Source organism: Giraffa tippelskirchi, chromosome 13 (assembly GCF_054371585.1).
Source record: "Giraffa tippelskirchi isolate mGirTip1 chromosome 13, T2T-mGirTip1v1.2.pri, whole genome shotgun sequence".
In the NCBI taxonomy this organism is placed as follows: Eukaryota; Metazoa; Chordata; class Mammalia; order Artiodactyla; family Giraffidae; genus Giraffa; species Giraffa tippelskirchi.
Genome location: NC_137287.1, coordinates 20,903,902 through 20,930,916, shown reverse-complemented (window position 1 = coordinate 20,930,916; position 27,015 = coordinate 20,903,902). Strand labels below are relative to the sequence as shown.

General features: G+C 52.2%; 2 protein-coding genes across 5 annotated transcripts in view; one reads left to right on the top strand and one right to left on the bottom strand.

Moving 5' to 3' along the window:
* SCNN1B (sodium channel epithelial 1 subunit beta) overlaps window positions 1-21,151 on the top strand; it is a 72,516-nt gene extending 51,365 nt beyond the window's left edge. For 2 of the 3 annotated variants that reach the window (XM_081554521.1, XM_081554523.1), the window contains exons 5-13: window positions 10,072-10,175; window positions 12,402-12,565; window positions 12,863-12,970; window positions 15,403-15,520; window positions 16,211-16,286; window positions 16,377-16,434; window positions 17,085-17,146; window positions 18,262-18,337; window positions 18,917-21,151. In XM_081554521.1, coding sequence (XP_081410647.1) covers window positions 10,072-10,175; window positions 12,402-12,565; window positions 12,863-12,970; window positions 15,403-15,520; window positions 16,211-16,286; window positions 16,377-16,434; window positions 17,085-17,146; window positions 18,262-18,337; window positions 18,917-19,297 — 1,147 coding nt within the window. In that variant the 3' untranslated portion in view covers window positions 19,298-21,151. The remainder of the gene's footprint in view (window positions 1-10,071; window positions 10,176-12,401; window positions 12,566-12,862; window positions 12,971-15,402; window positions 15,521-16,210; window positions 16,287-16,376; window positions 16,435-17,084; window positions 17,147-18,261; window positions 18,338-18,916) is intronic. The other variant, XM_081554524.1, reaches the window with a different exon arrangement.
* Window positions 21,152-25,491: 4,340 nt separating this feature from the next.
* Window positions 25,492-27,015, bottom strand: part of COG7 (component of oligomeric golgi complex 7) — a 92,772-nt gene continuing 91,248 nt past the window's right edge. For both annotated transcript variants that reach the window (XM_081554506.1, XM_081554507.1), the window contains exon 17: window positions 25,492-25,894. In XM_081554506.1, the coding sequence (XP_081410632.1) occupies window positions 25,728-25,894 (167 nt within the window). In that variant the 3' untranslated portion in view covers window positions 25,492-25,727. The remainder of the gene's footprint in view (window positions 25,895-27,015) is intronic.

Here is a 27,015-nt window from a genome sequence, read left to right as displayed (position 1 = left end):
AGCCACTGGGCCCCCCGAGGCCGGGGCCCACATCCTGGATCCACACCCCAGCTCGGCCACTCAGCCTGCACCCCAATTGTCTGTACCCTGCTGTCTTCGGTTTCTTAGAGGGAGTCTGAGAAGAGGATGTGCTGACGGCCCCATCATGTCATGAGGGTGTTGCTTTAGGGAAAGTCTGTAAGGAAAGAGGACTGCGCTAAGGAAGGGTGTGGCCTCAGGTGACGTCTAAGCTAGGCGTCATCCCTGTAAACTGCACAGCAGAGCTGTCCTCCCTTAGGCGGGGGACTGGCCCCTTGCACGTGCCCCCATCAGTTACTCCCTGGTTGTGTGCCACCCCCAGGAGCATGGGCTGGGGGTCTCCTAACTTCCCAGACAAGGAGGCGGGAGAAGGGGCAGCCATGAGCGGTTAGCCTCCAACACCCATCATCTACTGCCCTCAGTTTTCTCATCCCTAAGATGGGACCATAACCATATCTGTTTCTCATGTAGAGTAAATGAATCGGCTCATGTCAGCACTTAGAACAGAGCCCTAGAAGCCTTTGTCATAAACACCCTTTTCCCAAACACACCCTTCTCAACCCCAGGGTTGAGAAGATGGCAGGATGAGGGCACTGTTCACTCCGAAAGCCTGGGTCCTCTTACACCTGGTCCACAGATCGCCACCTCCTTCCCTGCCCCCCACCTCCAGCTTCTGACCATCCAGACCCTGGGTCTGAGAGCCCAGCTCTGTCCCCAACTCTCGGACAGACTCTACAGGCGGGTCACTTGGGAAGGGAGGCTGGGCACCGGCAGGCGAGCCACTGAGGCCCCAGTGTCCCCTCCTGGCCTCGTGGCAGGCCTCCTGGTGTGGCCGCTGCCCCCCATGAGTCCGGCTCCGGGCTTTGGCTGGTCCCATTTCCTCGAGGTGCTGGCGTCCTCCTGGCCTGGGGCTTCAGATTCCCACACTTCAGGTCTCTGGAGAAAGGGACTCTTTGCCGAGTCTTGCCGCTTTGGATGAGTGACAGACTACCGGTTTCAAACTCCCAGGGACTGTGGCCTCAGCCTGCGTCAGCCAGCTCATGAACCCTCAGGAACCTCTGCTGAGAATCTGCTGATTCTGTCCCCCAGAAAGCACAGGCGCAGGGCAGGTGTAGGTCGTGTCAAGGAGTCAAGGCCCACTGAGCGGGCAGAGCTGCCCACCCGGTCCTTTGTGAGAATCAGAGAAGGAGGGACCTACAGGTGGAAGAGCTGCGTGCCGGCCCCCCACCGATGGCACACGTCCTCGCTGGCTGGTTACAGGATGGATTCCAACCCCTCTCTCTGGGTGAGGGGACTTGCTTCAGAGCCTACCTGCCCAACCACTCCTGGCAGCCTGCCTTAAGGCTGTGGGTACCCAGGAAACGAGGTCTATGCCTGTAAGTTCATCTTTACCCTCACAGCTAAAAGACAGAGGTGTAATATGGTAATTTAAAATATATGGCTTATCTGCTCAGTCAGAATTATGCCCTGAAGTGCGAGTGAGTTGAAAAAGTGGGATCTGTTAGGATCCACTGGGACCTGCTGCCAGGTTCCTGGTGCTTCGTGTGAGAACCTCTTAGTGGGATCCCAGGGCTCGAAGATGTGTGTTCTGCACACAGCACAGTCCCTAAACAGAGCCCCCAGCTACTTCCTGGCCTGATCCAGGGCCGGAGGCAGCCTAGGGATGGCCGCCATGTTGCCAAGATGGCGCCCTCCAAATCGAGCCCTATTTGGGTCAGGTGACTGGGAAGATGGCTGACAGGCAGGCAGCACCTGGTGTTGGCCACATAACTTTGTAGTGTGGCTGTGACTGGGGAGTAAATCTAGTGAGGCGGTCAAGGCTGGACTCTGCAGTTAGACCACTGAGTTCAAATCCTTGCTCTGTCTTGCCAACTGTGTGGCTTCAAGCAAGTTTCTTAACTTTGATATGCCTCCATTTTCCTCCTGCATAAAATAGGTAATAACAGTGCCTACTCTGTGTGCATGTACGTGCGTGCTCAGTCATGTCTGACTCTTTGCGATCCCATGGACTGTAGCCCACCAGGCTCCTCTGTCCTTGGGATTTCCCAGGAAAGAATACTGGAATGGGTGCCATTTCCTCCTCCAGAGGATCTTCCCGACCCAGGGATCGAACCCATGTCTCTTATGTCTTCTACACTGGCAGGCAGGTTCTTTACCACTGAGCCACCTGGAAAGCCCATGCCTACTCTACTGGGTTCTTTGGAATATTAAATGAGTTAATGTACGTGACAGGCTGACAGTAGCGATGAACTCAGTATTACTCTCATTAAACCCACATTTGACAAGGAACTCATTCTTCAGTAATGATACTAACACTTATTGCACCCTTCTTATGTCCAGGCGCTATTCTTAGCACTTTATATGTATAAAATCAGTCAGTCTAACTCTGGCAACAAGCCCTTGTTTTATATTATACAGCACTGCTCAGAGAGGTTAAGCAACATCTCTGAGGTCACACAACTGGTGAGTAACCAAAGTGGCAGCCTGAGCCAGGCCCACCTGGCGTCACTTCATCGCTTCATCAGAAATCGAGATCGTCTTCCTTCCCCACCTACCCCTCCCAAGCCCGTTTCTTCAGCCCTCGGTGGTTTCTTGGCACGGAGACCCTATTCCACCCGTCTCCATGCTGCTTCTCAGTCCCACAGCCTACTGGTTTCCCATCTTCCTGAATAAGCCTCAGGCTCAGCGCCAGAGGACACCTGCCTCTCTCTGCCCTCCCAGTGCTGGGCCCCAGACACTTTGGCTCCCTTACTCTGTCCTGGTCTCCATCCTCTCCGCCTCATATTAGCAAATGCTGAAGGTGCAGCCACTGCAGTTTTAGGAAAGTATGAGCCACGTTTGGACCCTGACACCTAACCACCTGGGTTTGAATACCAGCTGGGCTTCCCCGGTGGCTCAGATGGTAAAGAACTCACCTGTAATGCAGGAGACCTGGGTTCGATCCCGGGGTTGGGACAATCCCCTGGAGAAGAGAACGGCTACCCAGTCCAGTATTTTTGCCTGGAGAATCTCATGGACAGAGGAGCCTGGTGGGCTACATACAGTCCATGGGGTTGCAAAGAGGCAGACAGGACTAAGAGACTAATACTTTCAACTTTTCTGTTTGGGGCATACTGCTTAGCGTCTCTGGGCCTCAGTTTTCTCATCTGGAAAATAGGGATAGTGAAATGACCTCGTAAGGCTATCATGGGGATTAAGTGAGTTTGCATAGATAAAGTGCTTAGAACAGTACTTAGCCCGTGCTGAGAATTATAGGAGCAATTTAAAGATTAACTTTTTATTGTGGAGTACTTTTAGATTTATAGAAAAGTTTCAAAGAGAGTACATGGAGTTCCCTGGCACTCCTCACCCAGTTTTCCCCTATCCTTAACATCTTAAGTCACCATGTAATCTATCAAAAGTAAGAAACCAACATGGTCACATCACTGTTAAATAAACCTAACACTTTATTCAGATTTGCCGGTTTTTCCTGATGATCTTTTCCTGCTCAGGCTTCCATCCAAGAGACCACATTGCTGTCTGTTGTCATGTCTCCTTCGTCCCCTCTGACTGTGACACTGTCTCAGATTTCCTTGTTCTGGATGACTGTGACAGTTTCAGGGTACGGGTCAGGTGTTTTATAGCAAGCCGTTGATCTGGGTTTATACAGAGAGGATGGATTTGGGGGAAGAAGACCACAGGGGGGTGGAGCGCTTCCTCATCATATCCTCTCAAGGGGTACAAGTTAGCCACTCGATACCACCCGTGATGTTGACCTTCCTCCCTTGGGTAAGGTGGGGTGTGCTGGGCTTCTCCAGCCGTGCTCTGTGTCATGAGCTCTAAGTTCAGCCTGTACTCTGCAGGGTGGGGTGGGGTTAGCAGCAGGGGAGAGAGATTAAACTCCACTTCTCCTGGAGAGGGGAACAGACACTATTCAGAATTCATCTGTACGGAATGTCTTCTCCTTTCGTTTATTTATTCAATCATTTATTTGTACTAGCATGGACTCTTGTATATTTGGGTTGTAATCCAATACCACACTATTTATTTTATTACTCAAAAACTTCCACTGTTGGCCGCTGAGAGCTCCTTCAGTTGGCTCCTGTGTCCCTTCAACGTGTCCTCATCCATTTATTTATTGTTTTAGTACTTCCTTACTTTCTGGCACTAAAAGATGCCCCAGTCCTAGAATCAACCATTTCTCTGAGAAGCTCCAGTCCTTTTATTGGAGAATGGGATTTAGAAACCAAGCTCTAGCCACATATGGCTTCCCTGATAGCTCAGTGGGTAAAGAATCCGCCTGCAATACAGGAGACCCCGGTTCAGTTCCTGGGTCAGGAAGATCCCCTGGAGAAGGGATAGGCTACCCACTCCAGTATTCTGGCCTGGAGAATTCCATGGACTGTATTGTCCATGGGGTCGCAAAGAGTCGGACACAACTGAGCAACTTTCACTTTCACTTTTTCAGGCACATGTGTGTTGTTGTTGTTGCTTCAGGGGTTGGCCTGCCGGTTCCTCACTTCCCCAAACCCTACTACCCAGTACCACTGTCGTTGTACTGCTCCCAGGTAGGACACTCCATCTCCACGTCTTTGCGGGAAGCTTGCTGGTCTCTGTCTTTACGCCTCGCCTCTGTTTCAGGGAAGGTTTTGGGAGGGAAACGCCTAGCTCTGGAGCCAGAGTCGGCCAGTGCTGGGAGCAACCTCTCCAGGTAAAGAACATTTATCAACAAGCAAATAGTTGGCAAGCCTCAGAGTGCAACCCAGGACAGGAGGGGATCTGGCCGCGCCCAGAGCCACCTCCCACTCCTGGGCGGTAGGTGTCCGAGGCAGCTCCTTGGGAACATCGTGTGCCCACGTCCCAGGGGCGGGGTCTCTCCTTCCAGAGTTGGCGCCTGGCTGCAACTGGTTTTCCCCGCTCAGTTCCTCCCTTGTGGCCGCAGCCCTGATCCCACCCAGGAGAGAGACTCCACGGTGCCCGCCCAGAGCGGTTTCTTCTCTCTGGGCCTTTGGTGTCCTCCCCACCCCCACTCCCACCCCCAGCCTGGGGTGCCCTTCATCCACCCCGCACCTACAAAGCTCGGCTACCTCTTACTCGTCCTTCAAGTCTCAGCTCAGGCCTCATCTCCTCCAGGAACCCTCCCCTGACCCACTCCCCACCCCTACATCCACTCTTCCAGGCTTATCTCTGTTGCTACTCTTATCACATATTATAATTTATCCAACAAATATTTACTGAGTGTCTGTCTACCAAGTGCCAGGCTCTGAGGATCGGGGGTGAATTTGTTCAGTAGTTCAGTGTGCTCAGCTTCCAACCCTCACCTCTGTCCTTTTGCATGGGTGCTGTTACCCTGGTGTTACGGGGGGAGAAACAAGGCACAGAGAGGTGAAGTGACTTCCCCCAAGCTCACCAGCGAGTAACTGGCAGAGCCAGAATTCACATTCAGGCAGGCTGGCTCCCAAGCCTGAGCCCTTAGCTTTTAGGTTCTTTCTCCCTCCAGACAGACAGCTGTCCTCCCTGGGATTATTTTCTAAAGCAAGAGGCCGCTGATAAGCAATTAAGTCAAGAAGATGAGTTCAGCTTCTGATGCATTCCAGCATGGGAATGCTGTTGTTGTTGTTGAGTTGCTAAGTTGTGTCCGACTCATTGTGACCCCATGGACTGCTCCTCTGTCCTTGGGATTTCCCAGGCAAGAATACTGGAGTGGGTTGCCATTTCCTTCTCCAGAGGATCTTCCCGACCCACATCTCCTGCATTGGCGGGTGGATTCTTTACCACTGAGCCACCAGGGAAATAAGCAGGTGGAAATGGTCAAGTGACTAGGAGGTGACTTTGCATAGGGAGGTCAGGGGACATCTCCGGGCAGATGAAACCTGAAGGAGGAGGAGAAACCAGACACTTGAGGATCTGCTCAGAGAATATTCCAGGCACAAAGAGCAGCGGGCCTTGAATTTGAAGACATCATGCAGTGTCGCTGGAATATAATGAACAAGGGGGAGGAAGCCAAGTGGGACATTTGCATTTTATTCTGAGAGCAGCAAGGAGCTTCTGGAAGGTTCTAACAGGGACGTGCTACGGGCTGATTCACAATTTTTTTTTTTTTTGGATGTGGACTATTTTCAAAGTTTTTATTGAATTTGTTACGGTATTGCTTTTTTTGGCTGCAAGGTATGTGGGATCTTAGCTCTTCAACCAGGGATAGAACCCACACCCCCTGCATTGGAAGGCAGAGTCCTGACCACTGAGCCACAGGGAAGCCTGTGATTCACAGTTTAAACAGTTGCCCTGACCCCTGTGCAGGAGGAAGATTGTGAGGGAGCAAGAGTGGAGGCAGAGGCTCCTGCAGGAATCGGGATAGGGGGAGCTGGCGGCCCTGGACCAGGATGGGAGCCTTAGAGGTGGAGGAGGCTGGCAGGAGAGAGAATTGCCATGACCCCACTCTGTGATCTCCCCCATGCCATGAGCTTCAAGGGCAGGACTGTCTTGCTGGCCTCCGTATCCCGAGCCCAGTGCATGACTCAGTAAGTGTTGGGTGAGAAATGCAGTTTGTCTTTCACGATGGAGGACACCTCAGCTCAGAGGCTGAGGAAGCTGCTCACGTGCATGCCAGGCAGAGTCAGCTCCTGGATCGGGTTTCACCACCTGCCCTGGACCCACCTGATTCAGCTGGCGCAGAGGGTGAGACCAAAGAGACAGGAAATGGAATCCTAATCCGAACATGGGGACAGATACCTGCTGACCTCATGGGGTTATTGCGAGAATTAAAGGAAGGAACATACACAGAAATCTTCAGCATGGCCCAGGGAAATTTGCTCAGTAAATGCTGTGGAACAGAAAGCTTAAAAAGTGCAGCATTTCATGTATGTTTCTGCAGTATCTGACGCACGGAGCCCCATTCCCTCCTGTTTTTACTAAAATAACAGAAAACCATATAAAAACATCCGAAGACATTTTAAATGCTTGTTCCATTTTTTTAAAAAAAATATTTATTTATTTAGCTCCATGAGTCTTAGTTGTGGCACTCAGGATCTTAGATCTTTGTTGCTGCATGCGGGATCCTTAGTCTCGGGATGCAGGGTCTCTTCATTGTGGCATGCAAACTCTTAGTTGAATCATGTGGGATCTAGTTCCTTGACCAGGGTTTGAACCCAGGCCCCCTGCATTGGGAGGGTGGAGTCTTAACCACTGGACCACCAGGGAAGTCCCCTTAAAATGCTGTTTCCTATGGAGACTTGAAATTGGGCTTCCCAGGTGGCGCTAGTGGTAAAGAACCCACCTGCCAATGCAGGAGACTTAAGAGACGCGGGTGCCATCCCAATCCCTGCGTCGGCAAGACCCCCTGGAGAAGGGAATGGCAACCCACCCCAGTATTCTTGCCTGGACAATTCCAAGGACAGAGGAGCCTGGCAGGCTGCAGTCCATGGGGTGGCACAGAATCGAACACAGCTGAAGTGAGTTGGCACACGTGGTGACTTGAGAACATACACATAGACGGGACAGGCTGTGATGAACTCGCATGGACCCACCACCCGATCCAATAAGTGTGATTCTCATCCTGTCGTTAAAACAAATCCCAGACATCATATCCTTTCATCTATATGGTGTGTAGAATGTATCTTCAAAGAGAAAGACTTTTAATAGAAGCACAATACCGTTTCATTACCTTAAAAAAGAAACAGTCGGTGATTCCTTATTACCATCAGCTATCCAGTGGTGTTCAGTCTTGGCAGTGTCAGACTTTTTTGTTTGCTTGTTTGAATGAGGATCCAATTAAAGTCCACAGGTTGGGAACAGAACCAAGTCTCTGAAGTTGCTTTCAATCTGAAGGTTACCTCCCTTTCCGTGTCTCATAATTTATTTGTTGAAAACACTGGGTTATTTATTTTCTGGAGTCTGGATTTTGCAGACTGACTTTTTGCAATATCTTTGAACTTGTTCCTCTGTCTCCAGTATTTGCTGTAAATGGTACGTAGAGCCAGATGTTCGATCCTGTTCACAGCTGGATGTTGTGGTTGATTTTTTTTGTTGGCAAGGCCACTTCCTGGGCAGCCTGTGCCCTTCCATCAGGACACACAGCATTGGTCACCACTGGGGCACATTGCCCAAACCCCCCAAAATCAAGGGTACAAAATGATGACCCTCTAATTGTATCACTCACTCTTACTAGCTTGATGAAACCAGAACTTAACAGCTATTTTACAACAAAAAAAGTCAGTTGAAGGAAGCCATAGTTTAAAAGGCATATCAACCGATCACATGTCAATGTCATTTGGATCCTAATTTAAACCAATAAATTGTAAAACCAAAATTGACCTCTATGAGACAATATGAGTTGAACGTATAATGATATTAAGGAATTTTTGTCGTTATGTTTAACTTGGTAATAGTGGTGTTTTAGGAGTTCTTACAGGGACTCCCCTGGTGGTCCAGGAGTTAAGAATCCATCTTCCAAAGCAGGGGGTGTGGGTTCTCTAGAGGGGAAATAAGAGCTCAACTAGAGAGCCTGTGCACCATAACTAGAGAAGCATGCACCAAAAAAAAAAAAGTGTTCTTACTGATAGACATATAGAGATGTTTACAAATAAAATTAAAATATCTGAGATTAGCTTCAATAGGGGTAGGTAGAGATGAAACATAGCTGGTTGTAGGGGATTGTTGAAGCTGGTGGTGGGCTTTGTTCTCTCAACTTTTTATGTTTGAAAAGTTCCATATAGAAAAAAAATGAACCAAATGATTTGAAACTAATATTATACTGTCACTTTTCTGTATCTTTATAATAATATTTTGTACTATTGTTCAGTTATCGAATAGTTCCTTAGGAAACATTCCCCTGACATAAGATAGGAGCCTAGATAGGCTCACACCTCATTGTGAAGTTCTCTCTTTCCTGACCTCTGCTTGCACCCTATCCTGATTCACATCCCCCTCTGACCCCTCATCTCCATCTACTTCCCTCCTTACCTGAGTTCCCAGGGTTCCCAGACAAGCCTACCTGTCTGGATTCTGCCAGCTCCTTGGAGCAGCTGCCTGGAGCTGCCCACTCACTCATGTTATCTATATTAGTTTCTTGTGGCTGCTGTAATGAATGACCACAGACTGGATGGTTTAAAGCAACAGAAATGTATTCTTCCACAGAGGAAGCTTGAAGTCAGAAATCAAGGTGTAACAGGACCAGGCTCCCTCCCAAGTCTCCAGGGGACCATCCTTTCCTGCCGCTTCTAGCATATGGGGTTGGCGGGGAGGCTCCAGTGTTCCTTGACTTCTGTCTTTGTACCTTTCAGTCTCCGCCTCTGTCTTCATCTGACCTTCTCCATGTCTCCTCTTCTGACTCTTTAAGGACACTTGTGGCTGGATTTAGGGCCCACGTGATAAAACCGGTTAATCTCACCTCAGAATCCTTAACTGTGCCTGCAAAGATCCGTTCTCCAAATAAGGTCACATTCACAGGTCCCTGGGGTTAGGTTGTGGACATCTCTTTTCGGGGGTCACCATTTAAATGACCACATGGCTTACAAGACCCTGTAGATGAGACAGCTGAAAACATCGAAGAAGCTTCTTTTTCGGGTCTCAAAAAAAAAAAAAATAATAATCCTCAGGGCAGATGTTTTTGACAAAACTTTTGTTTCACTTTTATATATGTATACATCTTATGTTTGTGTATATGTTTGTTGGATTGTGATGTAAAATGTATTTTTAGATCAAAAAAGTTTGCAGACCACTGTAGTTAAATTACACTGGCAAATAAAAGCACAAACTAACCTCAAAAAAAAAAAAAGAAAAGAAAAGAAAAACAACTTCTTTTTCATAATTCATGACTAAGCCAGAGAGCCACTACCCCAGAAAAAGACTCCTTCCAACCCCTCTTTCGAAGACAGTCTGGGAATCTCCTCTCTGGTGGGTACATGGCTGCAGGGGAATGGACAGAATGATCTGTCACTCACCTCTCCGTTCCTGAGCCTCTCTGAGCAGTAATCTACCGGCTTCCCACTGCCACGCACCCAGGGGTGGTAAAGGGGGTGGCATCGGCTGGGATGGGGATGGGCCCTGGCCTCCAGCTGATGGTGTTTCTTTCAGGAACTTCACGCCCATCTTCCACCCTGATTATGGCAACTGTTACATCTTCAACTGGGGCATGACAGAGAAGGCCCTCCCCTCAGCCAACCCCGGAACTGAGTTTGGTAAGTCTGTCCTGGAGCCAGAGCCATGAGGTTTTAAATCCTATCATGTGAGGATGAAAGACCAAATCGCCATCAGCCAGGTGGCACAGTGGTAAAGAAGCCACCTGCCCAGTGCAGGAGATGTAGGAGTCTTGCGGGTTCAATCCCTGGGTCGGGAAGATCCCCTGGAGTAGGAAATGGCAACCCACTCTAGTATTCTTGCCTGGAGAATCCTATGGACAGAGGAGCCTGGCGGGCTACAGTCCATGGGGTTGCAAAGAGTCAGACACAATTGAGTGATCACCAAGCACATATACCATCAGCCCCTGAGGGACAGGACCGAGGCTAACCAGAGGCCAGCATGCAGAGGAGCAGTGTCTACTGGGTACCCCGGGGGTAGGGCCGGGTGCCTTCTCGGCCGTCCCCCAACCCAACGCGCAAAACTCCCTGGGTAGTGAGTGACTGGTGCGCCCCTTCTGCTGATAGCAAAGCGAGGAAGCAGTGGCTGAGAGCACAGGCTTCTGTGCCCAGGTAGAATCCCAGCCCCACCATTTACCCCCGGGTGAAGCTGAACCGAGACTTAACTTCTTGAAGCTCTCGTTTCCCCATAGGTTTCCCCATAGCGTACGGAGCAGAGCATATGGTACAGACCCCATTACATCATCCTGCCCTAAGGCAGGTAGACCTCTGAGCACAGGGCAAGTGGCCTTGCCTCTGAGCCTGGCCAGCAGCAAACTCTCACTAAATGCAGATGTTCTGAGAAGTTTTAAGTAACTTTCCTGTGATCACAGTTAGCCTGGGGCAGAGCCCTTACTCTCAGCCTCGTTTCTGTGCAGTCTGTGAGAGACAGAGAGAAGGTGAAGCAGTAAACAGAAGTGGGGAAGAGGGAAGTGGTTGATGGCAGAAGCTGCTCGTCTTGGGAGCAGCTGGTGGACTCAGCATGTGTGCCAGGCCTTGGGGAGCAAATCCTTCCTCCCCACCCTTAGATTCTGAGCTCCCCAGCCATCAAAAGGCAGCTGTCATTCAGCAACTGTCAGAGCTGCTGGTCTAGAGGGGTGTGGGTGGGCTGCCAATGCTTCACCCATCCCTGAGCCCCTGAGGACACTGGGCATCACAGAGATGCCAGTCAGCTCACTCTCTAGTGATGACTGATGATTAAGATCAAGGCTGCCTGTGGAAGTCCAGCAACTTCCACTTCCTCATCGAGTGACCTATGACAAGCTTCCTTACTCTCTTTGGGCCTCAGTTTCCTCATCTGTAAAATGGGGACAATAATTATACCTATCTCATATGCCTCTTATAAGCCCCAGTGAGATCATGTAAATAAAGCCCTGAGCCCAGCACTCAGCATGCAGCAAATGCTCAATAAATGCTAAGCTTCTCGTCCTGCCCAGTCCTTTCTTCTTCTGCATGTGTCCTCAGTCGTGTCCAACTCTTTGTGACCCCATGGGCTGCAGCCTGCCAGGCTCTCCTGTCCATGAAAACTTCCAGGCAAGAATACTGGGGTGGGTTGCCATTTCCTTCACCAGGGGATCTTCCCAACGCAGGGATCAAACCCACGTCTCTTGTGTCTCCTGCATTGGCAGGTGGGTTCTTTACTGCTGGCACCCCCTGGGAAGCATCCCCTGCCATGATGCATAAAATACTGGGTCTGGTCTCCACCTTCAAGAATAGAACAGTGGAGTGGGGAAGGAAGACAGATAATAAAAGAAAAATTTCAAAAGTGAGACAGGTACTTGGAAGGTGAGTTCCAGGGCAAGGAGAGAGTATGACAGACATCCTGAGACCCAGTCTAGGTAGTCAGGGAAGGCTTCTGGAGGAAGTGATACTTGGACTGAGCCCTGAAGGAAGAGCAGGAGTTTCTAGGTGCAAGGTGAGGCTGGAGACAGCATTCCAAAGAGAAGACAGCCTGACGAAGGCCCAGCAGTAAGAAGGAGCGTGGCAGCTGAGGGGGTAAGCTGAGAGAATGAGGACCCTGGAGACGAGAGGCGAGGCTGCCTGGACTGCAGCCTTAGATCTACCTGCCGCATGGAAGAGACCATGGACTGGGGATGGGGCAGGTGGGGCCCAGAGTGGAGACCGTCCTGGCTCAGACTAGGAAGGGGGCCTCAGAGAATGGCAAGAAGTCTGGGTTTGCGTAAAATGGAGTCAGCTTCCTGCACAGACCCTGGCCTTCCCTTGGCTGGTGGGGGCTGGGACCAGTGGGGGAGCCAGCTTAGGCTTCCCTCCACCCCTTCTTCCCCTCAGGCCTAAAGCTGATCCTGGACATGGGCCAGGAAGACTATGTGCCCTTCCTCACGTCCACAGCGGGCGCCCGGCTGATGCTTCACGAGCAGAGGTCGTACCCCTTCATCAAGGAAGAGGGCATCTACGCCATGGTGGGGATGGAGACATCCATTGGGGTGCTCGTGGTACGCCTGCAGCCCATCTGCCCAGCACCCACCTCCCGGGGCCTGAGAGGAGGGGATCCGGGCATCCCCAAACCCTGGACCTTCTCACCATTCACTTCTGCATCACCCTCTGGCTGGAACCCCAGCGGGCCCCACGCTTGGGGGAAGATGAGTGCCCCCTACGCCTGGCACCTGCTGGGGTGTCAGCCCTCCAGACCCTCTGAACATCCCCTTGGCCCGCTTGCTGGATGGGAGAGGGGAACAGAGGGGGCTTCCTTGGGGGTGACCAAGGGTCCCCACAAACAACCTCTCACATAGGACAAGCTGCAGCGCAAGGGCGAGCCCTACAGCCAGTGCACCAAGAACGGCTCTGACGTCCCCATCAAAAACCTCTACAGCAACTACAACACGACCTACTCCATCCAGGTGGGAGGACGGTGGCCTGAGGCCTGAGGTCTCTGGGAAAGCTGGTCCCAGCAAGGCTGGCTCTGCTGGCTCTTTGGGACCACAGGGTTCCCTGGAGGCTAGGGAACCAGTCTAGTCCTGGTTCTTACCAGGCCCCGGGGCTGGCCACTTCTTGTCCCTGCTTGGCAGATGTGGCCTTGGGGTCTTGCTCTGGGGTTTCCCAAAAAGAACTCTTGTGTGTATTAAGGGTTTACATGGGTTAAACCATCATTTGATCCTTTCAGTACCCATATGAGGCAATAATATTCTAACAGTAATTACTAATTATTGTTAGTATATATTAATATGCTATTAACAGCATTTATTGTATATGCTATTTATTATAATACACCATTATTATTATAATATACTAATAACAGCAGGCTTATCATGTGCTAGGCAGGCACTGTTCCATGTGCTTTACATATATATATACACATATATATATAATAATTTAACCCTCATAACAATACCAAGATGTAGATGCTATTATTAAGAATGAGGAAATTTGGTTTTATAGACCCTAGTCCAAATGCCTCATCAGTGTTCCTAAGTCCCTCTTTGTATCTGGCCTTAATCCCCTTTGCTGCAGCTGGGGCTTACTTACCTCTTATCCTGATCTCCAAGGTCAGCCCACGAGGCCTGGCCTCAGACCTGGCCAGAGGAAAGGACAGACTGACTCTTTGCAAAGGTGACCAAAGTGGCCGTTCACTGTGACCCTGTCTCTCCCAGTCCAGTCTGCCTTGGTGGATGAAGACACCGAGGGTGGCTAGGGAGCAGCCCAGGGCCTGGCTCCGCGTCTGAGAGCCCCGAGCAGGGTGTGGTTTTCCCTTTCATCTTAGTCACTGGAAGCCACCGTCCCCCCGGCCCACCCCCCTGCCCACTCTGTCCAGCTGACCCCATGCACCCCTCACTCCGACCCTCCTGTCTGGAGGGGCTTCTGCCTGCAATGGAGAACTTGAGGAGTCTTCAAGCTTCTGGAGGGACAGATGGACAGATAAGGCAGCATGGAGGGAGTGGGGAGCACAGAGAAGGAGGCCACAAAGGCATCAGACCCCAGCCCCAGAGACCCCATTCCAGAGAAACCCCAGATCTTGTTTTGTCCGGTACCATCACCGGTCTGGACAGAGACCTTGGCAAAACCCCAGGCCCTGGTTGGGCACTCTGCCTGCCAGTCCTGGCCCCGCCCTTGGCCCCACCCTGGAGAGGGCCCCTACCTTCCAGGTGAGACAGTGAGGTCTGGGTGAATGTTGGACACTTGGCCCAAGTCAGAGCTCCCTGCTGACCCACTGCCCCCGATCTTGCCCCAGAACCCCTCCTCCCAGCTGTGCCATTTCACCTGTCACCCACCCCCTGCCCACTCCCCCCTTCCTCCCACAAGGAGCCTGCAGGTTCACAGGGGAGAACAGAGCAGCGGATGCAATGGCCTGGGAAGCAGCAGGCAGGAGAGCAGGAGAGGATGCGAGCTCCTTGGCAAGGGTGGGAGCAGGAAGCCCTCCAGAGGTGGACTTGGGAAGCCGGGCAGGAGAGCCGTGACAAGCGGCTGCTTCCATTCTCCAAGTGCCCAACGGCATGCTGACTTCCCTGCCTTAGGCACAGCAGCAACAGGAGTAAACCAAGGCTTGGAGGCGAGGGCTGGCCCCGGGACACGTAGCTCATTTCTGAGTGGACTGAAACCAGGTCGCACTGACCTGAAAACCTAGAAGGAATACATTCATCTCATCCAGCCTAGAGGGGCCTGGTCCGCTCCCCCGCCCTTCCCTCACCCTCAACCAGGGGACATTCCATAGAAGGTCACTTCCTCTCCGTCGCTCTGAGCACTCGGATCACCCTTCTCACCTTCCCTGAGTGTTTCCCTCCAGGACGAAGGAGCACAGAGCGAGCTTGCCTGCTTTCCCTTCTGGGTCCTTCCACACACATGGCTTGGAAGGCTGCTGGCAGCCTTGTAACAAGAGCTATCTAAGAGTTAGCTGTTTTTTTTGTTGTCGAGGGGGAGACAGTGGACACATTTGGGATCTTAGTTCCCTGACCAGGGATCGAACCCACGCCCCCTGCCGTGGAATCATGGAGTCCTAACCATTGGCCGGCCAGGGAAGTCCCTGAGAGATAGCTTTAGGGTTGGAACAAGCCTTCCCTCCCCGTGTCATCTGTGGGGCCAGCCTCAGAGAGCTGGGTTCTGGCTTGAGTCCTTCTGTGGGGACAGAGACAGGGAAGGACTGCCACCTCCCAACTCGGGGGATAATGGGGAGGAAGCTTAGCCACCTCACCACCCTTCTCCACGGGAGGGTCACGTCCTCGGCTTCCCCAGTCCCCCCGGCCTGGGCATCCAGATCCCTGGGCCCCGTCCCCCTGGGACTGATGTGGGCACATCACTTCAAGTCTGCGTTCTCTCTGCCCCTTCCCACCCACCCCAGGCCTGTATTCGCTCCTGCTTCCAGGAGTACATGATTCGGGAATGTGGTTGTGGCCACTACCTATACCCGCTGCCCCACGAGAAGAAATACTGCAACAACCAGGACTTCCCGGACTGGGGTGAGCAGAGAGCCCCCAGGGGACCGGCCCCCCCCAGCCCGCTGGGCCTCTGCCCACAAAGGCTGTGACTGCAAGAGGGGGTTCTCCAAGAGTCCTCACCATCCACGGCCCCTCTCGCCCTGGCTCCCCCCATCCCCAGCTCCCCAATGCCTTTAAGTGTATGTGTGAAATGTGTAAGTTCAGGAGACAGTTTGTCCTTGAGACCTGAAGTCAACGGAAGGGGAGCCCCTACTGGGCTCACACTGAGCTGGGGTCGTCCAAACACTGATGGATGTTGTCAGTGGCAGAGGGAGTCCTACCACTTCTTAAAACTAACAACATGTGTGGACAGGAGGAGAAAACTTTATCCCTTCCAATACCCATCCCTCCCCACGTGACCCGCTGGCCCTAGCCCTCCCCTGGCCAGGCTCAAGGGTGACAGGTGGAGGGAAAGCTGCTCTGATCTCCTGAGCTGGGGCTGGGGTGCTGGGGAGGGGGTCCCTCTGGCTATCCTAGGGCCAAATGGCTGGAGAGGGGGGACCTGGGGTGAGCACTTCTCTGTGACAAGGGGAGTTTGGATCGAGATAATGCTCCCCACTCAACCTAACCACAGGCCTTAGGTGGCTCAGGCCCAGGAGATCAGAGGGCGGCCAGAGGCTCAAAGCAGAAACCCTGGCTCAAAATCTCTCCCCCCAACCCCCTCCCACCCAGCCCACTGCTACTCGGCCCTGCGCATCAGCTTGGCGCAGAGGGAGACCTGCATCTACGCCTGTAAGGAGTCCTGCAAGTGAGTCCACCAGAGACGGGATGGGCAGGGGCAGGTGTGGAGGGCGGGGCAGGCGGGGACAGTGACGATGGGCTGCCGTCTCTCTTCCAGTGACACTCAGTACAAGATGACCATCTCCATGGCCGTCTGGCCTTCCGAGGCCTCTGAGGTGAGTTAGGGGAGCGGCCAATCTCCTGGCCGCCCCGCTTCGGATGGGAGGCAAGTGTGGCCGGAGGTCTGCAGGCCGTTTGGAACTTTAGAGGGGAATTCCTCCCATCTTCCATTCCCTCCCTGCCTCCTTCCACCCGTGTCCCCCAAGGACTGTGCTGGGGACACAGCAGTGACTGGGACAGACCATCCTTTGCCCTTTCGAAGCTTACTTTCCAGCTGCAGAGACAGATGATATTACAGAAATAAGATCATTTCCAAGGGCTGCGTAGGGAGTAAACCAGATGCTGAAAGGGTAACTGGGGAAAATCACTTTAGACAGGGTGGTTAGGGAAGACCGTCCCCTCCCCACCTCTCTAAAAATGTATATTTGAGTTAAAACTGGGGGATGGGGCTGAGCCAGCCTGGGCAGGTCTGGGGAGGATCTGGGCAGAGGGAACAGCAAGTGCGAGGGCCTGCGGTGGGAAAGAACTGAAGCAGGGAGGCCGGGCCTATGGGGAAGAGCCTGGAGACCCAGTGCCTTGCCCCCTCTCTCCCTATGCCCACACACGGTCCCCAGGGCTGTGGTCTGCCTCCCACGGGTAGCAGGGCCCATGCCTGGGAGGGGATGCTGCGGGCACCGTTGTTCTCAGCTGCCTTTTTGGGTTCCAGGACTGGATTTTCCATGTCTTGTCTCAGGAGCGGGACCAGAGCAGCAATATCACGTTGAGCAGGTGAGCTCAGAGTCTGGACGGGCCAGGGAGGGCAGGAAAGAGGAGAAACCAGAGCCCTGGGGTAGGGGCTCGGACACAGGGCAGCTGCTCAGACGCCTTCTCATACTGGTCAGATCCAGAAGCAAGCCTAGAGGAGGAAGTACTGGGAGTGAGAGAGAGGCCAGCCAGGGGGACTCAGAGCCTACCGTTTCCTAAAGGACAACCTGTCCATTCATCCATCCAGCCCTCCGGTCCTTTCATCCTTGAACCCGTCCACCCATCTATCCATTATCCATCCTTCCAATTGTCTCCCCATCCATCTATCCACTCACACATCCATCCATCCATCCATTCACCCTCCATTGTTCATCCTTCCATTCTTCCACTCATCCATCCACCCACCCAACCTCCATCCATTCATGCATCTTTCCATCCATTCAACACAAGCAGGCATTGAGCACAAGAAAGACAGGAGCTTTCATTCTATCAGGAGCTTCGAGTCTAGAGGACAGAGATACATGAACAGGGCTTTGGTGGTGGGAGTCTGCACAGTACCCTTTCTCAGGGAGCCCAGCAGAGGAGCCCCCATCTTCCTGAGAGATAAGGGGGGTCTGTATAGGGAGGTGACCCTTGAGCTAATCCCCTAAGGAGGAGTAGTAACTGTTTAGACAAATAGGAAGAGGCACTGATGTCCCAGCAGAAGGCTGGAGGTATGAGAGAGCATCACCTTTCCGAGGACCATCAGGTGTAAGGGGGAAGCCCTCTTGGCCACACTTCCCTGCCCAGGGTCCCCTGACAGCGGGCCAAGACCTAGAACTCTATATCAAGTCTACTGTACTGGGAGTGGGCAAGCAGAGCCCAGGGGTGATCCTCAGGACTGTCTTGGCCCCCAGGTCCTTTGGAGAGCTGGTTCAGAAAGGGGTGCATGGAATGGGTGCTGGGCAGAGATGCCTTTTGTGGCCCCAAGGCCTAGAGGGGCCCTTCCTGGTTCTTGTTTGGACTCTCCACTCCTAGGAGTGGGCACATAGGAAGCTTGAGCCAGAGGAGGGTACCTTTCGTGTGTGTGTGTGTGTGTGTGTGTGTGTGTGTGTGTGTCTTGGGGAGAGGGCACCAATTCCCTTTGCTGCCTCCTGCAGGAAGGGGATTGTCAAGCTCAACATCTACTTCCAAGAATTCAACTATCGCACCATTGAAGAGTCAGCAGCCAATAACGTGAGTCTGGGGGCTCTTGACACCTCAGGCCTGCCTGCTGCTCCTCCACCCTGCAGCCTGAGGGTAGGGAGGGTCCAGAGCTCAGCAGAGGAATTAGGAAGGTCCCTTGTTGTTTATGGGTTTCCCTGGTAGCTCAGATGGTAAAAGCGTCTGCCCGCAATGCGGGAGACCCGGGTTTGATCCCTGGGTCTGGAGGATCCCCTGGAGTGGCAATCCACTCCAATATTCTTGCCTGGAAAATCCTATGGACAGAAGAGCCTGGCAGGCTACGGTCAATGAGGTCGCAAAGAGTCGGACAAGACTGAGAGGCTAACACTACTTACTCGTTGCTTAGTCGCTCAGTCGTGTTCAACTTTTTTGTGACCCAGTGGACTGGGACGCAATACTGACAGGTGGATTCTTCACTGCTGAGCCACCAGGGAAGCAGGAAGGTCCCATAGGCACTCCCAGATTACTTCCCTGGGCTGAGATGATCACCTTTTCTCCCTTTCTGGCCACCAACTCACCTCTCAGGAAGCCCTGAGGTTGGGCTTGAGGCAGGTCACCCCAGCCAGGCCCTCACCCCACTGCTCTCTGCAGATCGTTTGGCTGCTCTCGAACCTGGGTGGACAGTTCGGCTTCTGGATGGGGGGCTCTGTGCTCTGCCTCATCGAGTTCGGGGAGATCATCATCGACTTCATGTGGATCACCATCATCAAGCTGGTGGCCCTCGCCAAGAGTGTGCGGCAGAAGCGGGCCCAGGCTCGCTACGAGGGCCCGCCGCCCACCGTGGCCGAGCTGGTGGAGGCCCACACCAACTTTGGCTTCCAGCCAGATTCGGCCATGCCCGGCCCTAACGTGGGGGCCTACCCCCATGAGCAGAACCCCCCCATACCTGGTACCCCACCCCCCAACTACGACTCCCTGCGCCTGCAGCCACTGGACGTCATCGAGTCTGACAGCGAGGGAGATGCCATCTAGACACTGCCCTGCCCCTCCCGGCGGGCCAAGAATTCGGACCTAAGCAGCTGAGACATCGCCCAAGGCCAGAGTCCAGGTCCCTCTACAGAGGCCAGCAGCTCTTGGCCAGCCCCAGGCTGAGGGCTCTGAGGGGTCATGGTGCTGGTATGGACATGGGGACTGTGTTCCTGCCCATACCCTCAACCTGACCCAACCCTTGGCCTGGGATCCGAGACCCAAAGCACCGTCCCCTGAAGGCAGGCCGCTTCCCTCCCTGTGCCAGTCACCATCTGCCCCAGAGATGAAGGCAGGCAGGCACGCTGTGCCCTCTGAACCCAGAATGAGTGTTCTTTTCCTTCCTGCCTCGGCTGACCTGGTGAATGGGTTGAGTGAGGGCAGAGTTGGTGGAGAGCAGTCTTCAGGGTCCTGCCAGGTGGCACGTGTTTTGTTCTGGAAAATAAAAGTGGAAAACAGAGTCTAATTTTCTTCTTTATCTGGCTGAGCATCCAGAGCGCCCTGATGCATCTCTGGGGTGTGTAGAAGGGCATGAGTGCTGACTTGAGAGCAGAGACATGGCCAAGGAGAGGCCCAAGCTGGTGATTAAGTTTCCTTCAAGTCGTCCCTGAAACAGTGACTTTATGCCTTTTTCAATGTCGTCCAACTTATTTCTTTGGGTTGCCAGACATGAGAGAGAGAGGGAGGGAGGTAAGGTGGGATAAATTCTTAAAACTGGCTTAAGCACAAGCATCTCCAGCAGCTCAAATGATGTCTGTTCTCTCTGCCTTCTTAGGCAGGCTCGCCTTACATTATAGCAGCAAAGGGCCATTTGCAAGTGCAAACTCACATCTCCAGCTTAGCAAACCCAGCTAGGAGAGAGCTTCTCTTTCCCAATTGTTTCAGCAAGCTCCCAGGCTGACTCTCATTGGTCACTGAGTGGGTCACATGCCTGCCTCTGAACCAATCAGTGTGCCCCGTTGGTAGGCTGCTGGAATTGATCAGACCCTGCCCATACCTAAGGCCCCTTGGCCCCTCTGCAGAACCACATGATCTGAAGGTGGTGGGGACATGGTTCCTAGGGGCGCCAGATAAATATAGGCCACCAAGTAAAACTGGAACTTTTTTTTTTTAATATTTATGTACTTTTGGCTGCCTGGGTCTTTGTTGCTGCCTGCGGGCTTGCTCTAGTTTTGGCAAGCAGGGGCTACTCCTCATTATGGTGCACGGGCTTCTCATTGCAGTGGCTTCTCTTGTTGTGGACTATGGGCTCTAGGGCGAGCAGGCTTCAGTAGTTGTGGCTCAAGGGCTCCAGAGCACAGGCAGTGTAGTTGTGGTGCACTAGCTTAGTTACCCTGTGATGTGTGGGATCTTCCCGGACCAGGGATCGAACTGGTGTCCCTGCATTACAAGCAGATTCTTAACCAATGAACCACCAAGGAAGCCCAAAACTGGAACTTTAGATAGGCAAATTAATTTTTTAGTAGACATCCATGTAATATTGAGGGCATATTGTACTAATATAAGAAGAATACAAACGAGTCAATCCTAAAGGAAATCAACCCTGAATACTTATTGGAAGGACTGATGCTGAAGCTGAAGCTCCAATATCTTGGCCACCTGATGCAAACAGACGACTCATTGGGAAAGACCCTGATTCTGGGAAAGACTGAAGGCAAAAGGAGAAGAGGGCAGCAGAGGGTGAAATGGTTAGATAGCATCACCAACTCAATGGACATGAACTTGAGCAAACTCTGGGAGATAGTGAGGGACAAGGAGACCTGGCATGCTGCAATCCATGGGGTCACAAAGAGTCGGACATGTCTTAGCAGCTGAACAACAACATTATATTAATAAATCATTGTTTTTCTGAAATTCAAATTTAACTGAGTTTCCTGTGTTTTTAACTGCTAAATATGACAACCCATAGCCTGGGAAGCTACAGCCCATTGGATCGCAAAAGAGTCAGATATGACTTAGCGACTAAACAACAACAACATGGCAATACTGTTGGCCTCCCAAAGAGCAATCAGGAGCCATTGTCAACGAAGAATAGGATCTGGCAGCTGCAGACAGTTGACCACTGCAGGGCCCTGCTGTCACCTGCCAGCCCTGGTGGTGAATGAGTGCTGGCTTCAGAGCTTGGGACCAGGGTGTCCCAGCCCTGCTGGTCTAGAACACCCGAGTCCTTGGCCTGAAAGGCAAACAAAATGTGCTCCCTTTAAGTGCCCACAATGGCACCTGTGGAGGAAGGCGGTGCCACTCCAGCCAAAGGCAGCATTGCTAGGGACTGAGTGGGGGGGGTCTGGGGGAAGCCAGTTTTCCCAGCTCAGAGCCAGACCGAGTCTGCAGGCTGGAGTCAACAATTCTTGGTAATTATCACACTTACTACCATGACTAGGGCTTTTAGTATTAGCAGTGGTAGTTGTCTCCACACTCACTAATATTTGTTGTTGTCTTTAAACAATGACTGTATTGTATCAAACACTTACCACATGCCAGGCACCAGGCCAAGTGTATACTTTGTAAGTCTTATTTCATTGAATTCTCATAACCACTGAGAAATATGATCATCCCATTTTACAAGTAAATAAATTGAGGCTTGAAGAGGTAAGGTACTAGACTAGACTGCTTTTAGCATAAGTGACAAGAGCAAGACTCCAGCCTCATCCTCTTGCTGCTTATAAGAATACCAGTGATCATTAGAATAGCAGTTCCTCAGAAGAGCCCAGGGCTTTCTTATTTATTATCTCATCTGAGGCTATGGGGCAGAACAGTGATTATTATCTAACTCCTTTTATCAGACTTTTGGTCACAAGTTAATTTGAATTTGAGTTAAAAGGGGAATTCATTGGTTCTTCAATTAAAGTCCAGGGATTTCAGGCAAGGCTGTATCCAGGGGTTCACCTCAATCTAGTGATTTCTCCAGCTACTGGCTTCATTATCTTCTGTGTTGACATCTGTCTTACATACTTTCTCTCCATGAGCTTTTCTTTCCCTTTCAGTCCCAGACTCTATTCCCTCAGCTTAGCAACACAATAGGAAGAAAACTTTCCCTAGCAAAAATTTTGAGAATGAGGCTCATTTGGATCAGCCTGGGGCACATGCTAATCCTGAACCAATCACTGCGACTTAGGATGGGAGATGCTGCCCAGCCTGCCCAGGGGGGTCTATGGCAGATAGCCTCTTACAGGCTCCTGTGAAAGGTTTTGCTCAGAGACACGTGGAAGGAGGAGTGGGAGGAGCTTCCAGACCCCAGAGCTGCTTATAGATGGGAGAAAATGACCAGGCTGATGTGGGCATTAGTTGTTATCCTCTTCTGGGGAGTACTGAGGGCTGGAGTAAAGATGGATGATGGTCTCACCTCTGAAAGCAGGCTCTGAGTCAGGCAGATGGTCGTTACTCTCCCCTCCGGATCTAGAGGGGAGAAGGGCTATCCTATTCTACCCTGAGGCCCTATCAGAGCCTGAAAAATTAGTCTAGCAGTTCCAAAATTGCCCAGGAATGGCATTCTGTAATTCCCACCACTATCCCCAACGGGAAGGTAAATTACAGATGCTGGAGGACTATGAAATTAGCATCTATTATATACCTGCCATGTCCTGTTAGTGTTAGTCACTCAGTTGTGTCTCTTTGGGACCCCATGGACTGCAGCCCGCCAAGCTCCTCTGTCCATGAAATTCTCTAGGCAAGAATTCTGGAGTGGGTTGCCATTCCCTTCTCCAGAGGATCTTCCCCACCTAGGCATCCAACCCCAGTCTCCCACATTGCAGGCAGATTCTTTACTTCTGAGCCATCAGGGAAGCTCTTCATCTCATCTCAAGCACTCTTCAAATAACCCTACGAGTTAGGTATCATTATGACCCTTGTTTTCCAGATTTGGAAATGAGAGGTGAATGACTTTCCCAAAGTCACACAGCTGGATGGTGGCAAAGCTGGAATCAAGCCTAAGCGTGTCTTAGTGGCGATCACTGACACTGGGAGAGGTCACTGCAAAGAGGTTTCCACTTCAAAGCAGCACTTTCCACCTTCCAGGTCTCCAGCTCCCACTTCAAGGGAGGAGCCACGCTTGATCCCCGCCGTGGATGTCTGTGATCCACTATGTGAGAAACCAAAATATTTTTCTTGGTGTGAGTTTGCAGTGGATGCTCTTTCAGGGCCAGCCAAACTGTTTCCAAAGATGTGGGGAACAGAAGGTGTGGGAATCCCCAGGAGACAGACCCAGAGGGAGACACGGCCCTGGCAGCCTGGTGGGGCTGGTTCAGAGGCCGAGGTCACAGCGGTGCCCCTCACAGGGGCTGGCACGGGCAGGCTGACCTGGGTGGGATTAGGTGGAGCCACACCTCTGGGCTCCCAGCCCTGCACGTGGTTGCTGAGTGACTCTGGGCAAGCCCCTTAGATCTCTCCAACCCTCAGTTCCTTTGTGTGTGAAATATTCCCAGGCTCCACGTTCCAGGAATGTGAGGCAATGGGTAGGAGACAAGGAAAGCCCACCCAGGCTCAGAACACGGTGCAGTTCAATTCAAAAGGAGCCTGTGAGGGACTCGGCTGCCTCCCCTTCTCCGTTTGTTCAGGCGGCAAGAAATCCTGCATGTTCTAAGCCCAGGTTTCTCTACCAGAGGTGGTTTTTGCCTCCTGGACCACGTCTGGAGACACTGTTGGTTGTCACAACTCGGGCATCCAGTTGGTAGAGGCCAGTGATGCTGCTCAATACCCCTACAGCGCACAGGACACCCCACGACAGAGCTGTCCAGCCTGGCGGACGTCAGTCCTGCTCCTGTGCTCCCAGCTTTGCTTCCAGCTGGGGAGACGCCTGCTGACCTGACATGGCCATGAGGCCTGGGAGGAAGTCACAGGTGGGGCTCTGGGAAGGCCTTTGCCTCCCCAGTGGAAGGGACGGGACTGCTGCTCGGCCACCTCCTCTCTGCCTCCTTCCTCCCTGAATGCGGATGCGGTACCTAGTTTCAGGAGGATGAGGCACCAGGCCCATAGGGGAATGTGGAGATCACAGAGAGGCTGGTCCTGACTCGGTCCAGCCACTATATCAGTGCCCATAGCCACCACCATTTGACTCTCTGTTACTAGCAAAAATCAATTCTTACTTAAGTCACTCAAATTACATTATTCTGTTACTTATAGCCAACTAAAATCTTAACAGATACAGAAGCTATTGACAAAAAAAAAAAAAAAAACCCGATAGAGGGCTTCCTGGTGCCTCAGTGGTAAAGAATCTGCCTTCCAGTGCAGAAGACTTGAGTTCAATCCCTGAGCCAGGAAGATCCCACATGGTACATGGCAGCTAAGCCTGTGAGCCACAACTACTGAGCCTGTGCTCGAAAACCCGGCAACCACCACTACTGAACCTATGTGCAGCAACTACTAAAGCCCTGCACTCTAGAGCCTACGCTCTGCAACAAGAGAAGCCACCGCAGTGAGAAGCCTGAGCACCGCAACAAAGAGTAGCCCCCGCTTGCTGCAACCGGAGAAAAGCCCGCGTGCAGCAACGGGGCTTTTCAATCAAAAATTAATTTAAAAAAAAAAGAAAAAAACCTGACAGAATCTACATCACCTTGCGGGTTTTTTAAAAAAGAGAAAGTCAAAGTCCTTACCATGGCTTGCAGGACCTGCTATCATCTGCACCTCTTTCCTCCCTGACCTTATCTCCGGCTTCCCACTTCCACTGCTGATGGTGGACATGCCCAGGGCCTGGTCCGTCTTTGCCCTCAGCCTGAGCACTCCTACAGACCTCATCACCGTGCACAACCCTCATCCTTTAGATCCCAGGGTTGCCCGCCCAGCTTTTCCCAGGCCACTGCCACCTGACGCCCTCTGGGCCCCCAGCACTAACATCTGGGATGATCTTAACCGGAAAGGAAAGTGAAAGTGTTAGTTGCTCAATTGAGTCCAACTCGTTGTGACCCCATGGACTTAGTCTGCCAGGCTCCTCTATCCATGGACTTCTCCAGGCAAGAATACTGGAGTGAATTGCCATGCCCTTCTCCAGAGAATCTCCCCAACCCAGGGATCGAACCTGGGTCTCCCACATTGCAGAAAGATTCTTTACTGTCTGAGCCACCAGGGAAACCAGATCTTAGTCAGTTTACCTGCCAATTCTCTCTCCCGCTGAGGCCTCCTACCTGGCCAAACCCCATTCTGGACAGCACAGCACATGCGAAGCACCCAAATATTCGCTGAGTAAAGATGGAAAGAAAATGGCCTTCTTTCATTTCACGGTATTTATTAATTGCACTTTCAAGATGGAATCATTTTAAAAAATTATCTGAAAATTCCTAATAAATAATTTACCTCTAATTTACAGCCTTTTTTTTTTTTAATTATACAAATGAACCAAGTCCTTTTGAAACAAGTTCTGCCCAATCCCAGGTGGATTTTTAGAGCAAGTCCATTCTGGAGAGTTCTGTGGCCCTGACTCTCTTGTCAGCCGGGGGCGTGGGGGTCAATAGTCCACACTCCGCATGGCGGCCACCGTGGTGGCGAGGCGACGGGGCAGGCCTTTGCTGACCTGTCTGTAGTCCTCGGGCTTGGCCTTCAAGAGCATCACAATGTTCTGGAGGGTGCGCGACGGCTGCAGGCCCAGGGCATCCATCACGTTGATCAGGTAGTCTGTGGGGTAGGAGCAGACGGACACAGACCGACAGACTCAGCACCAAGCGGATGAGCCCCAAGGGCCTCCCCGTAGTAAGAAAACAAGACGTCTCCCAACACCCCCAATGCTGGCTGCCAGTTCTGCTCTCAGCCCACGGGCCTTCACTCTGAGGGTGTTTTACAGGATGGTCAAATACGACTGTGAGCTCGGCCCAGGCCCAGGTCTAAGAATTCTAAATTAATGAAGGAGTTGCCAGCATCGCCACCACACACTCTTCTCTGCAGCCCAATCAGCCAACCTCAGCTGAAGCTCTACACTGAGAACTCCTGGGTTCCCAGCCCTGCTGCCCAGTGGCCCCCCATTGACCACACGGAAAACCCAAGGGGTCAGGAGACACAGGGTTTATCTAAGCAGCTCCCAAAGACCCCCCAGAAGAGCCCCTACAGGGGGGATGCAGATGGTGCTGGGGGCGATCCCTGGTGTAATGTGGTTCCCACACCTTCCAGATATAACCCCTTGGGGTACAAGTGAAGACAGATTCCTGAGCCCACCCCCAGGCCCAGTTGATGAGAGTCTCCAAGACAGGGTGTGAGGGGCCTGTCCTTCTGAAAAGCAGCCCCCTATCCTAACTGGCAGGTGAGCTCAGGCAGCACAGGCAGAGTAGAGGAGAAAACGGGGTTTCCAAGGTCGGGGTGACCTCAGTGACTCCTTTGACCTCTCGTGTCTCCGCTTCCACCCATGGAGGCAGTCAGTACCCTCGGGCAGCATTGCTCAGGAGGTGAAGTGGGACAAGGACTATGAACAGGTGACACAGGTGGTCAAACTGGGCATTCTTTCCCTTCCTCCTTCCTGGGCAGTGTGGCCAGTGCTCTCCGGCTCCTTCCTCTCTTCCTGCTCCGTGGGCCTAGGAGACACATCACCCAGCAAGTTCCTCCCTTCTTTCTGATCACCGCCCATGTCAATCTCTCCTCCCTGACTAGGCTGGAGCTCCAGCATGGCTCTATCTTCCCTGTGTCTTCTTCCCGAGACCCAGCTCAAGGCACAGCCCGTAGAAGGTGCCTGCTTTGTCCTGGCTGCCTGACCCCACGCCCCGCTCAGGGAAGCCACTTCCCAGGAAGGGCGCCACCAACCAGTCAGG